Source organism: Bos taurus, chromosome 14 (genome assembly GCF_002263795.3).
Source record: "Bos taurus isolate L1 Dominette 01449 registration number 42190680 breed Hereford chromosome 14, ARS-UCD2.0, whole genome shotgun sequence".
Taxonomy (NCBI): Eukaryota; Metazoa; Chordata; class Mammalia; order Artiodactyla; family Bovidae; genus Bos; species Bos taurus.
In genome coordinates this window covers 78,011,149-78,024,336 of record NC_037341.1, presented here as the reverse complement: position 1 = coordinate 78,024,336, position 13,188 = coordinate 78,011,149, and the positions used below count along the sequence as shown (strand labels likewise).

The 13,188-nt window shown below is 41.4% G+C and overlaps 1 protein-coding gene across 10 annotated transcripts in view; it reads left to right on the top strand.

Moving 5' to 3' along the window:
- RALYL (RALY RNA binding protein like) overlaps positions 1-13,188 on the top strand; it is an 829,513-nt gene that overhangs the window by 472,669 nt on the left and 343,656 nt on the right. The window contains exon 1 of one of the 10 annotated variants that reach the window (XM_059893232.1): positions 785-1,086. In XM_059893232.1, coding sequence (XP_059749215.1) covers positions 975-1,086 — 112 coding nt within the window. In that variant the 5' untranslated portion in view covers positions 785-974. 10 annotated transcript variants of the gene reach the window in all.

Below are 13,188 nucleotides of genomic sequence, written 5' to 3'. Positions count from 1 at the left end.
ATTCCCCAGGCAAGAATGCTGGAGTGGGCTGCCTTTTCCTTCTCCAGGGGATCTTCTCGACCCCAGGATCGAACCCAGGTCTCTTGCATTGCAGGCGGATTCTTTACCATCTGAGACACAAGAGAAGCCCAATTCACAGTAGGCACTCAATAAATATGTGTAAGTTAAATGAATGATCGATTATATGATCATTATATGTAGCATGTTTCATTAATGCAATAATTATGTGGCCAAGCCTTCTGTTAGGCATTTACATATCACATTTCTGTTTTTAGAAATATTTCCCATCTGCTTTCTTTTCATCATAGTTCATTGATCCGTATTTCCTCTATCCTAGAGATATGTTGTGATCTTGAGAATAGTTTAGAAATTTTACGATTACAGCCACAGCTGTGGTGGGTGCACAACCCCATAACACAGAGCGTTATTGTTTTGATGGATAAAATATGGGCTTCTCTTTTTTTGAGCTTCAATTTTTTCCTATGTTTTTGATTATTTGTCTTTGTTTTCTTACGAATTCACTATTCCTTTTTTTTGCTAATGTTTACTTCTATATTTGTCTTACTAATCAGATCTCTTTCTTAGTAATGCTATTAACCTGTTTTCTAATATAGGCTGGACTTTTTCTCTTGGATTGTGGTTTGTCTGCTTCCCATACAGAAGTTTTCTATCTAGAGAAGTTTTGTTTCTCATGGTCAAATAAATTTATTTTTATTTAGGATCTCTGGCTCTGGTGTCATCTGTGAGACCTAAAAAAAAAAAAAAAGTTATTTATTACAAAAACAGCATCAAAAGTGGCTCCTGCGGTTTTCGGTGTGTAACTCAAGCCATGAATACCTGGTCATATCCATTTCCAGACGGCAGATGTCGCAAGAGCACAGCAGAAAAGCGCAGTGCCTGTGACAGAATCTCACGTTGCGCGCTGTGCTAGCAGTGCGTATGGTGCTTATCTCTGAGCCAGAACGAGACCTCTGATGCATTTTGTAAAGCCAGGAAGCAGCCGTTACCTGCTTTGGGAAGTAACTAGGAGAAAGAAAACAGACCCAGCCTGTTGCTGTGCTCCAGAACAAGACACAATAAAAACCAGTAAGCTTCAATATTCTTTGCGGAGAGCATATGATTCTTTTATTTGAGGCATCGCATTTTCTTTGCTTTTGGTTACAGCAGTATGAGAATTTTGAGAAATGTACATCGCTGTGTTACTTTGGGAGGGCTGTTTTGTGTGGTTCGGTGTAAGATGTAAAATTACCAAAATCATTTAAATGTGCTCTGAGTAAACAAGGGATAAAAAGAATATGACAACTTTGTTCAATGTGCTTAGAACAGCATTGCTGATGTAAGTTTAAAATGAACCCATAGTGACACCGTGCAAAGAAAAAATTGTCACTGCATGTAAACTGCTTATATTTTCCAGCAAATATAATTTAGTTATGGTAGTAAAATGCACTGTGCAGAATGGATTGTGTTCACTCCTTCCTTTGAAGGTGGCTGCAGAGTGTTTACTTACGATCCAAGTTCAAGGAGTGCAAACGCTCTTGAAAAGATTAGGGGTTTATGTGCTACTTTGATTAAGTAAATCAAATGCTGGAAAATATAAAATATATACGTAAACACAGAATTTCAATGTTAAAGAATTTAAATGGAAAGAGTTATGCTTGTTTTATAGAATTGCAATCAGAAAACTGAGTCTCTGTTTTCCTAAGACCTAAGAATGAATCCTTTAAAAAAATAAATGTTAGCACAGTAAGTTTCGTTGCAAAGAGTAGAAACATAAAAGGTTCACTTCTTTAAAAATATATAGCCCTAAAGATGTTTTACCATGTATTCATCCTTTCAAGAAATAATTGATTCTAAATATAATCATAAAATTTTGGCAGAAAGCTCACATGACATTTTCCTGACTTTTAATAATAATCCTGAAAACAATAGTTAGAATGTACTGAATACTTACTTGCCAAGTGCAAGACACTGACTCTTAAGAGTGGCTCAGTGGTAAAGAATCCGCTTGGCAATGCAGGAGACACAAGAGAGATGGCTTTAATTCCTGGGTTGGGAAGATCCCCTGGAGGAGGAAATAGCAACCCACTCCAGTATTCTCTTCTGGAGGATCCCAGGGACAGAGGAGCCTAGCTGGCCCTAAAGCTTTGGTCCATAGGTCGCCAAGAGTCGGACACCACTGAAGTGACTTCACACACAGGAATCCATTAAAATAAAGTAATGCATTTGAGAAGGAGTTAGGCAAAGCTTTAAGCCCCTGAATATCTTTGCCAATAACTGCGGAAGCAGCAAAGCCATTTATATAGCTTTATAAATACATAGTGAGGCCATAACGTAATAACCGTGGTAACACGGAGCTAACATTGACCAACTCTTCCCGTGCGCGTCACCACGCTAAGGATCATGCTGCGATATTTAATTTAGTAACTGCTCTTTTCCACATCTTGCAAGTGAAGATTCTGGGACTTAGAGAAGTTATGTGATCTGCCCAAACTCACAGGGTAGTCAGCAAAGTGAAGACACAGACCCATCCTGGCCTCAGTGCGTCAGTGCTCGTCAAAGCTAACGTGCTCACCTGCCACCCGGGGATCCTGTGAGTGGTGCAGCTTCTGACCCGGAAGATCTGAGTGCAGCCTGCGAGGCCGTATTTCTAAAACCCTCTCAAATGATGCCAGTGCTTCTGGTCAGAGCTGGCTACGATGGCTCAGTGGGTAAAGAACCCACCTGCCAAGGCAGGAGACATGGGTTCGATTCCTGGTTTGGGAAGACTCCCCTGGAGAAGGAAATGGCAAGAGAGTCCAGCATTCTTGCCTGGAGAATCCCATGGATAGAGGAGCCTGGGGAGCCACAGTCCATGGGGTCTCAAGTCAGACATGACCAAGTAAACAGCAAGAACAGTGCAAAATGCATGTGGAGCCTCTGGTTAATCACGTCTGAAAACGGCACAGCATAACTCAAGTTCAGGTTTTCTTAGGGCTGCTGTGCAGGTCACAGTGTCACAGAACCAGCCAACCACACAGCGAGGACTGTGGGGTCACCATGACGTACGCTCTCTCTCTTGTCCACGGATAGCTAGTGCTTTGTGTAAATGCTGGGCTGTCCTAGGATATCAGTAATCTCTCTGATAATTTCTCCTTTAAGTTTAACCTACATTAGAAAGAACTCATTCCCGTGCTTCTCCTGACATGAGAATTTCTCAAGGTGAGGTTCCTATTGTGCTTGGCACATAGAAGTCACTCAGTCTAATGTAGATTCTTTTGAGATCTTCAGAAGTTTTTTTTTTTAACTTTTCTGAGCACCACTTTCTTCATTTTACACTGAAAAATTACTCAGCCTTACTTAATTAAAGGATCAATATTATCATCTCTCAAATATTTTGCAATCTCTCAAATATTTTCCTAATTTACACTGTATTACACTTGATCTTTGAAAGAAAAGTTATGACCAACCTAGACAGCATATTAAAAAGCAGAGACATTACTTTGCCAACAAAGGTCCGTCTATTCAAAGCTATGGTTTTGCCAGTGGTCATGTATGGATGTGAGAGCTGGACTATAAAGAAAGCTGAGCACTGAAGAACTGATGCTTTTGAACTGTGGTGCTGGAGAAGACTCTTGAGAGTCCCTTGAACTGCAAGGAGATCCAACCAGTCCATCCTAAAGAAGATCAGTCCTGGATGTTTGTTGGAAGGACTGATACTAAAGCTGAAACTCCAATACTTTGACCACCTGATGCAAAGAACTGACTCATTTGAAAAGACCCTGATGCTGGGAAAGATTGAGGGCAGGAGGAGAAGGGGACAACAGAGGATGAGATGGTTGGATGCCATCACTGACTCAATGGACATGAGTTTGAATAAACTTCGGGAGTTGGTGATGGACAGGGAGGCCTGGCATGCTGCAGTCCATGGGGTTGCAGAGAGTCGGACACAACTGAGCGAATGAACAGAACTGAACTGAACTGTGAATTATTTCTTAAAATCAAAATCTTCTCTGCAGCTTTTACTCAAAATAATTTACTTCATAATGCTCGAGAAATTCCATATAGAAACTTTTCCACTCCTATGTCAAAAGTTACAGAATTTGAGGCCGACAAGCCACCTTTCATCTTTGGGCTTCATCATATAGTATTTTGAGACACAGTGTCTGCCCTTTCAAGTTAGAACTCTACAGTGTATAAGCTGTGTGCTGTGCTGTGCTTAGTCGCTCAGTTGTGTCTGACTCTGTGACAAAGTATCCTCTGTCAATGGGATTCTCCATCAAGGATACTGGAATGGGTTGCCATGCCCTCCTCCAGGGGATCTTCCCTACCCAGGAATTGAACTGGGGTATCCTGCATTGCAGGCAGATTCTTTACCAGCTGAGCCACCCGAGATTAAGCCGGTAAGCCTTCATGTCCTTGTCTGGAAATGAGATCCTATAATAGGAACTTCCCCAGAGGCATTCTTTTATGTGCAGCTCAGTTCAGTTCAGTCGCTCAGTCGTGTCCAACTCTTTTCGACCCCATGAATCGCAGCACAGGCCTCCCTGTCCATCACCAACTCCCAGAGTTCACTCAAACTCACGTCTATCGAGTTGGTGATGCTATCCAGCCATCTCATCCTCTGTCTTCCCCTTTTCCTCCTGCCCCCAATCCCTCCCAGCATCAGAGTCTTTTCCAATGAGTCAACTCTTCTCATGAGGTGGCCAAAGTATTGGAGTTTCAGCCTCAGCATCAGTCTTTCCAATGAACACCCAGAACTGGTCTCTTTTAGGATGGACTGGTTGGATCTCCTTGCAGTCCAGAGGACTCTCAAGAGTCTTCTCCAAAATCCACTTCAAAAGCATCAATTCTTCAGCGCTCAGCTTTCTTCACAGTCCAACTCTCACATCCATACATGACCACTGGAAAAACCATAGCCTTGACTAGATGGACCTTTGTTGGCAAAGTAATGTCTCTGCTTTTGAATATGCTATCTAGGTTGGTCATAACTTTCCTTCCAAGGAGTAAGCATCTTTTAATTTCATGGCTGCAATCACCATCTGCAGTGATTTTGGAGCCCAAAAAATAAAGTCTGACACTGTTTCCACTGTTTCCCCATCCATTTCCCATGAAGTGATGGGACATGTGTAGTTAGGCATGGCATATACTAGCTTTTTACCAATACCCCTGTTTGGGATTCAACTTGAAATCCTGGTATGATGTTTTTCTTAATATTTTATTAAATTACGTTTTGAAATTATAAAAATAGTAGCTATGTCATAGAATTGATATGAGCAATACTGTTTGTTAAGATTAATTTTCAAATATCAACAAATTTAAAGCACCATCTCTGTGCCTGCTTAGTCCTTAGTAAGGACTAAGTAAGTTTTGTTGTCCCTATTATGAGTGGGATTAGTAGTTCGTGCAGTGTAGGTTGCAATGTTGGTGTCAGCGTTGATCTTTCAAGAACAGGGGAGAAGTCATTCCGTCTGTGCCGGGATTCCGTGCTGAAATTATAAGGGTATAATCAACCTACATCTCCCTGTCTCTCCAGTGGACTCTGAGCCTAGCTCTTCACTCTGCACTAGAATAGGTTGCTTAACTTGCCCTCGGGACACTTTGCAGATCCTTCGATGTTTGAGGTTGGAAGCGACCCTGAATGTCATTGAATTCAACTCCCTTGTTTCTACAGAGGTCTGTAAAATGAGTGTGCTAGCTGATAAAATGCTGGTACCACAGTCAAATGTTTCTTCCCTTTTTTCAGTGTATTCTTTTGAAAACACGTGCATATTTTGCATGGTGAGGAGGATGCTTCGTCTATGTTGCATATGGCATTTCGTGACTTCAGGAAAACATCTTCCTGATTCCTGCCCTTGGGGAATGATAGCATAAATTACTGTAAAATTAGACTATGTAAGCAGAAGCCACTTATTTCCTTGTGTGCCATATTTTCTTTTTATATTTTCATCATCTTTTCTTTTTTACGTACCAATAAAGTACCAATGGCTAATAGGTATTTCAAAAATATTTAATAAGTAAACCTAGGCACATTTCCTTTTAAGTAGAACCTTCTCATAATGTTCCACTTTAAGATGCTTTGTGATATTCTATGGAAATTTTTCTGGAATGCATTATCACTCTTTTGCTATACTCTTTTTACTAAATTGAGTTTAGTTCACCTAATTTAACTAGTTTCAAGGAAGAGTGATGGAATCTTTCTCTCCTATTAAATCTTATTTCCCAACTATATCAGCTTTCAGCAGCTAGCCTTCTTTTTCCGCTATCATGTTAAAAATTATGAAACTTTTTTTTTAAAAAAAGGAAAACCAGGCAGCGTCTTAGTGCTTAGTTTGGGCTTTTGCACAGAACATGCAGTCAGTGTTGGCATGAGGTTATGTGCTATCTCATTCATAAAAGAATTTCAACCACCGAGTCTCTCAACAAAAGTTTTGCAGAGTCAAATCAAGTTCGATTAGTCAGCGTTAAACAATCGACTACCTCTAAGTCAATAGGTTCCATGAGAACTTGACTACAGAGCCTTCATTAAGAACAAAAACAACGTCAGTGCAGTCCAGCATTTGTTGTATTAATTTACACTATGGGTGGCAATAACCTCAAGGATGCTAAGACAGACTGTAAAGGGTGGGTTCTACATTTCAACCCACCCTCTGAAAAGTGACTGTTTTGAATGTGTGTGAAGTCAACCTTATGAGGATTCCTAAATCTAGGGTGTGTTAATTCGGGCATTATTTTTAGGTCCCTCTTTTGTGAAGCTAATTTAACCTTTAACACAGGCTTCTCTAGACATAGCACTTATTATTCATGAAACTATATCTGTATAATTATTTTAATAATTTAGATAGTTTAAATATTTGAGTTAAAATCTTGAATGTATGAAATGAATCAGGAGAAGCCACAGAAAACTGATGCTATGTCCATAATGGAACTGTGGAGGGAACCATTCAAGGCAGAGGTAGTGGTGAGTGAGAATTGGACCTGTGCTTCGATAAACATGAGAGGACAGATGGGTTTGATGCCTCAAAGCGGAGACAGCAGTGGGTGGTAATAACCTAGAGAGATGCAAGCGAAAAGCTAGTCCTGAGTTGTATTTCAGCATGAAATCCTTCTTCAAAGTTTATTCTAGGGAAAATATAGAAGTCTTTGCTTTATTGATAATGTCAGATAAATCTGAAGAGTGATTTTCTTCCAACTCAGAATTCAGTCTCAGACATGAACATTCATCATTTACTGGCCAGACCATATCCCAGGCACTGAACAATCTTTATAACCTAATTGGAGCCATTGAACTTCGGGCAGGTTTTTACAGAGGTGGTCAGAATTTCCCAGAAAAACAGCAGCCACAAATGTTGGAAGAGAAAGAATTCCCTGAGGGCTAGTGTGCCTGGGTGAGAAGACAGGCCATGCGCTCCACAGAATCTCATGGGCACTGGTATAATTTTTCTAGAAAAGTCCTTTAAAGCTCATAAAATAAACCCCTGGTTTCCTTACTATCCTATAAGAAGGATCCAAGCATCTACGCAGTGTGTAAACTCTGCCAACATAAAGTCCTGTGGATCATGAAAAGCTTATGTAGTATATAAGGAGAAATAAAGCGAGAAAAAGTATTTTGGGGTTTGAAAAACAGACCCATTCTTATTTCAAGGCGTAAGATTTGGAGTAAAAATCCAAAATTGTTACCTCTATAGGGATAAACTATTAGATGATGGATCTGAAGTCTTGTATAAAGTGAGAATTAGATAGATTTCATGGTTTTATGAGATAGTCTTGTAAAAATTTTGAGTGACTATATCTTTTGAAGGCTTTGTACACATCACATGTGCTCAAAATACAAGATGTGTGGCTAACTAAAAATTAATCATGATTGCAGTATACAAAGTTCTTAGTAACAAATAATAATAATAATAGTGATAGGCCTAACAGAAATTTGCATGTGTCCCTGTATGAAGAACTTGTTCTTAGTTTCATTCCATTTTCAAATATTAGATCAGTTCTGTTCCTCAGTTATGACATGCAGTTGTATTTGTTATTTTATTGTTTAAAATTTCAATAGGACCAGATTGTGCATTAGGTAAAGAATTGATGAGTTAAATTATTAGTTCAAAAGCATGAAACAATAGCTTGATCGAATTCACCACATGAAATAACGACTACCATATTCAGTTTTAAAAGGCATTGCTTGTTATGTATGGGAAGTGTAGTGATTAGAACAGATGCGTTTGTGAAATTAATACATCTCCCAATTAGTATTTTGCAAAACACCCTTTTCACTTTTTCCGGTGGTAAACCGCCAACAGCAGCAGAATTGGGTTTGTATTCTCTTAATATTGAGATCGTCACTGACCTTCATAAAAGTTCTCTCGGGGAAGTGTGGGGAGGGAGTTTTCAACTGGGTGCATTAAGCAGAGGGCGCAAGGTGGGCACATGGGATCAGGAATTACAAACTCCTGGAAGGATGGTTTGCAGTTCACTCAGTTAGAGGACAGCTGCCCAGGGGGCGCTCATGGTCAAGAACCCGCCCGCTGGTTCTGGACACGCTGGAGACTCGGGCTTCACTCCCGGGTGGGAAGACGCCTTGGAGGAGGGCATGCAGCCCGCTCCAGTTATGTTGCCTGGAGAATCCCATGGAGAGAGGAGCCTGGGGGGCTACAGTCCGTGGGGTCGCAGAGTCGGACACGACTGAGCGACTTGCACCCACGCAAGTCCGAGCGAGGACCCCCGGGCAGAACACAGGGAAATGTGAGCACCCTGACCCTGAGCCCCCGGATTCCAGGCGGGACCCTGGGCCGCGGTTCACGCGTCTGTGCTCGGTTCGCTCTGCCTGCTTTACGCTCTAAACGGTTTGTAAGTAAGATTCTGAATATCGAAATAGAGTACCGTATAGAAAAGTCACTGCCACTCTACTGCCGTTGTATTACTCAGCTTTAACCACACGATGGAGCCCTTTCTCCATTTTCCCTCATACTAATTTGGAAGGAACGATGCTAAAGCTGAAACTCCAGTACTTTGGCCACCTCATGCGAAGAGTTGACTCATTGGAAAAGACCCTGATGCTGGGAGGGATTGGGGGCAGGAGGAGAAGGGGACGACAGAGGATGAGATGGCTGGATGGCATCACTGACTCAATGGACGTGAGTCTGGGTGAACTCCGCGAGTTGGTGATGGACAGGGAGGCCTGGCGTGCTGCGATTCATGGGGTCACAAAGAGTCGGACGCGACTGAGCGACTGAACTGAACTGAACTGAATTTTGAAGAAAATCCATGCAGGTAAATACTAGATGTAATAAATGACGTTTAAACTTACCAGAATATTCCTCTGAAAATTTTAGACTCCTTTTGACAAGGGAATTAATTAATTAAGTTCACAACCAGCCACAGACTGTTTCAGATGAAATTTCAGATGGCTGAAAAAAATCAGCTCAGGAACATTGATTTTAATAATTCTTAGAAGAGACACTGAAAAAAAAAAAAACATAAATATACAACCACTTCAGAAAAGAATGCTATTTCATTGTGATTGATTGAATGCAAATTTTGTCAACGTTTCACCAAAAGTTTCAACTTTCATCTCAGGTTAGAAGGATCTGTTAACAACAACAACAAAAACACTCCTTATACACAAATAAATAATTCCAATATTTAATAAAGAGTTATCTCTCTTATTTTCAATAAGAAATCATTAAATGGAAAGAGAAATAGAACAGTAAAGGGGAATACCAGTGCATACATCTCCAAATTGGGTTTTGAGTGACTGGCAGACTCAAACAGCACGGGGAAGTCCTGTATAAGAGCAATCTGGAATCCCAGCTGGAAAAAGGTCACTGGAGTGTGTCTGTCCCGCTAGTGGGACTTCAGGATTGCAGCTTCAGTTGCTGTTGTCCAGTCCCTCCACTGTGTCCTACTCTTTCCGACCCCATGAATCGCAGCACACCAGGCCTCCCTGTCCATCACCAACTCCCGGAGTTCACCCAGACTCACGTCCATCGAGTCAGTGATGCCATCCAGCCATCTCATCCTCTGTCGTCCCCTTCTCCTCCTGCCCCCAATCCCTCCCAGCATCAGAGTCTTTTCCAGTGAGTCAACTCTTCGCATGAGGTGGCCAAAGCACTGGAGTTTCAGCTTTAGCAGCATTCCTTCCAAAGAAATCCCAGGGCTGATCTCATTCAGAATGGGCTGCTTGGATCTCCTTGCAGTCCAAGGGACTCTCAAGAGTCTTCTCCAACACCACAGTTCAAAAGCATCAATTCTTTGGTGCTCAGCCTTCTTCACAGTCCAACTCTGACATCCATGCATGACCACTGGAAAAACCATAGCCTTGACTAGACAGACCATTGTTGACAAAGTAATGTCTCTGCTTTTGAATATGTTGTCTAGGTTGGTCATAGCTTTTCTTCCAAGGAGCAAGCATTTTTTAATTTTGTGACTACAGTCACCATCTGCAGTGATTTTGGAACCCAGGAAAATAAAATCTGTCATTGTTTCCATTATTTTCCCATCTATTCATCATGAAGTGATGGGGCCAGATGCCATGACCTTAATTTTTTGAATGTTGAGCTTTAAGCCAGCTTTTTCATGCTCCTCTTTCACTTTCATCAAGAAGCTCTTTAGTTCCTCTTCACTTTCTGCCATAAGTGTGGTGTCATCTGCATATCTGAGGTTATTGATATTTCTCCCGGCAATCTTGATTCCAGCTTGTGCTTCTTCTATCCCAGCATTTCTCATGATGAACTCTGCATATAAGTTAAATAAGCAGGGTGACAATATACAGCCTTGACGAACTCCTTTTCTAATTTGGAATCAGTCCATTGATCCATGTCTGGTTCTTTCTGTTGCTTCTTGACCTGCATACAGGTTTCTCAGGGGGTAGGTTAGGTAGTCTGGTATTCCCATCCCTTTAAGAATTTTCCACAGTTTGTTGTGATCCACACAGTCAAAGGCTTTAGTGTAGTCAAAGAAGCAGAAGTAGATGTTTTGCTGAAACTCTCTTGCTTTTTTGATGATCCAATGGATGTTGTCAGTTCTATCTCTGATTCCTCTGCCTTGTCTAAATGCAGCCTGAACATCTGGAAGTTCACAGTTCACGTACTGTTGAAGCCTGGCTTGGAGAATTTTGAGCATTCCTTAATGAGCGTGTGAGATGAGTGCAATTATGCAGTAGTTTGAGCGATCTTTGGCATTGCCTTTCTTTGGGATTGGAATGAAAACTGACCTTTTCCAGTCCTGTGGCCACTGCTGAGTCTTCCAAATTTGCTGATGTATTGAATGCAACACTTTCACAGCATCATCTTTTAGGATTTGAAATAGCTCAACTGGAATTCCATCACCTCCACTAGCTTTGTTCATAGTGATGCTTTCTAAGGCCCACTTGACTTGTATTCCAGGATGTCTGGCTCTAGGTGAGTGATCACACCATCATGGTAAACTGGGTCTTGAAGATATTTTTTGTAGAGTTCTTCTCTGTATTCTTGCCACCTCTTTAATATCTTCTACTTCTCTTGTGCCCATACCATTTTGTATTTTATTTTGCCCATCTTTGTAGTTTGAGGGTTCCCACTTACAATCTCAGGCCTTAAACTGAAAGGATCATCAGTTTGCTCACAAACTGCTGCTCTGGTTTTACGTTAATCTTTCTTACAATGCTGTTTGCTTTGTCTTGCAAATCTTGGAGTGTTGTTAAGCCCTAGTTTCAGTTGGCCAGACCCCCTCTAGGGACTCAACACTTTCAAGACCTGCCTCCTTTCTTATCTATGGTGCTCCTTGTCTTGCTCTCACAGCAAGCAAGCCATCAGGCAAGTTCCCGGCAGGTCAGAAGCCTGTGTGCCTGCTTTTCCCTGAAGCCTGAACAGAGGACTTCCATTTAATATCCCTAACAGCCTGAACCAAGTCTTACAGTTATTAAAAACCACTGAGTACTTGTACAGAAGTGTGTCATCAAATTACATTCCATTGTATGTCTGTTTCTGCCAGATTTAGCATGTATTACCAGAGATTATCTGTCTTTGATCTTTGATTAATAATGTTTTAGAGTAGTTATTAATCAAATATCTAGATAATGATTTAGATAATTTAGAAAGAGCAACACCACCATGAGATATTTGGATGCCATCACCAACTCGATGGGAGGTGGTGATGGACAGGGAGGCCTGACGTGCTGCGGTCCATGGGGTCGCAGAGTCGGACATGACTGAGCAACTGAACTGAACTGAACTGCACACCACCAAATATCTGGTGTTGATGGAGAAGCTTGCAGTTTACTGTGTGTTCATGGGCTTTATTTCACGTAATGCTGAAGGACCAATCAAATCTCTATTTCAAAGAAAATTTAAAGCCCTGATGGATTCTGGAAAAAGTAAAATTGGTACCATTACTTCCCTCCATCTTAAATATTTATACCACCTTCGGTATACTTCTGTTCTTTAACAGCCTATCTTTAATTTGACATGCTAGGTAGCTTTAAATTATTGCAACCATAAAAGGGCATGGTTCATGTCATTTTTGGACTGGACTAAATGACCTAATCAGTGCCGAAGAATTGATGCTTTTGAACTGTGGTGTTGGAGAAGACTCTTGAGAGTCCCTTGGACTGCAAGGAGATCTAACCAGTCCATTCTAAAGGAGATCAGTCCTGGGAGTTCGTTGGAAGGACAGATGCTAAAGCTGAAACTCCAATACTTTGGCCACCTCATGCGAAGAGTTGACTCATTGGAAAAGACCCTGATGCTGGGAGGCATTAGGGGCAGGAGGAAAAGGGGACGACAGAGGATGAGATGGCTGGATGGCGTCACCAACTCAATGGACATGAGTTTGAGTGAACTCCAGGAGTTGGTGATGGACAGGGAGGCCTGGCGTGCTGCAGTTCAGGGGGTCACAAAGAGTCAGACACGACTGAGTGACTGAACTGAACTGAATGACCTAAAAAAAAAAAAAAAAAAACTTCTAAAATCTTAACATTTAGCATTCTTCTCCCCAGTTCAGAATCCTATTTTTCCAATCATTCTTTTGGAACGATTCCCTTTTCAACTGTGATACTTTTCCAATTCTCTGTTCAGAACCAGGGTCTCTGAAATTCCTGCCTATGGCAATGTCTTTGTATCAGGACATTCTTTGGAGGAAGCTTTAGTGCTAATACACTCGTTCTGAATCTCGCTATCACCTGAATTTCCTCCCAGTCCTCTCCAGAAAGCCGTCTTCCTGAGCTCTTCGGCAGTGGCC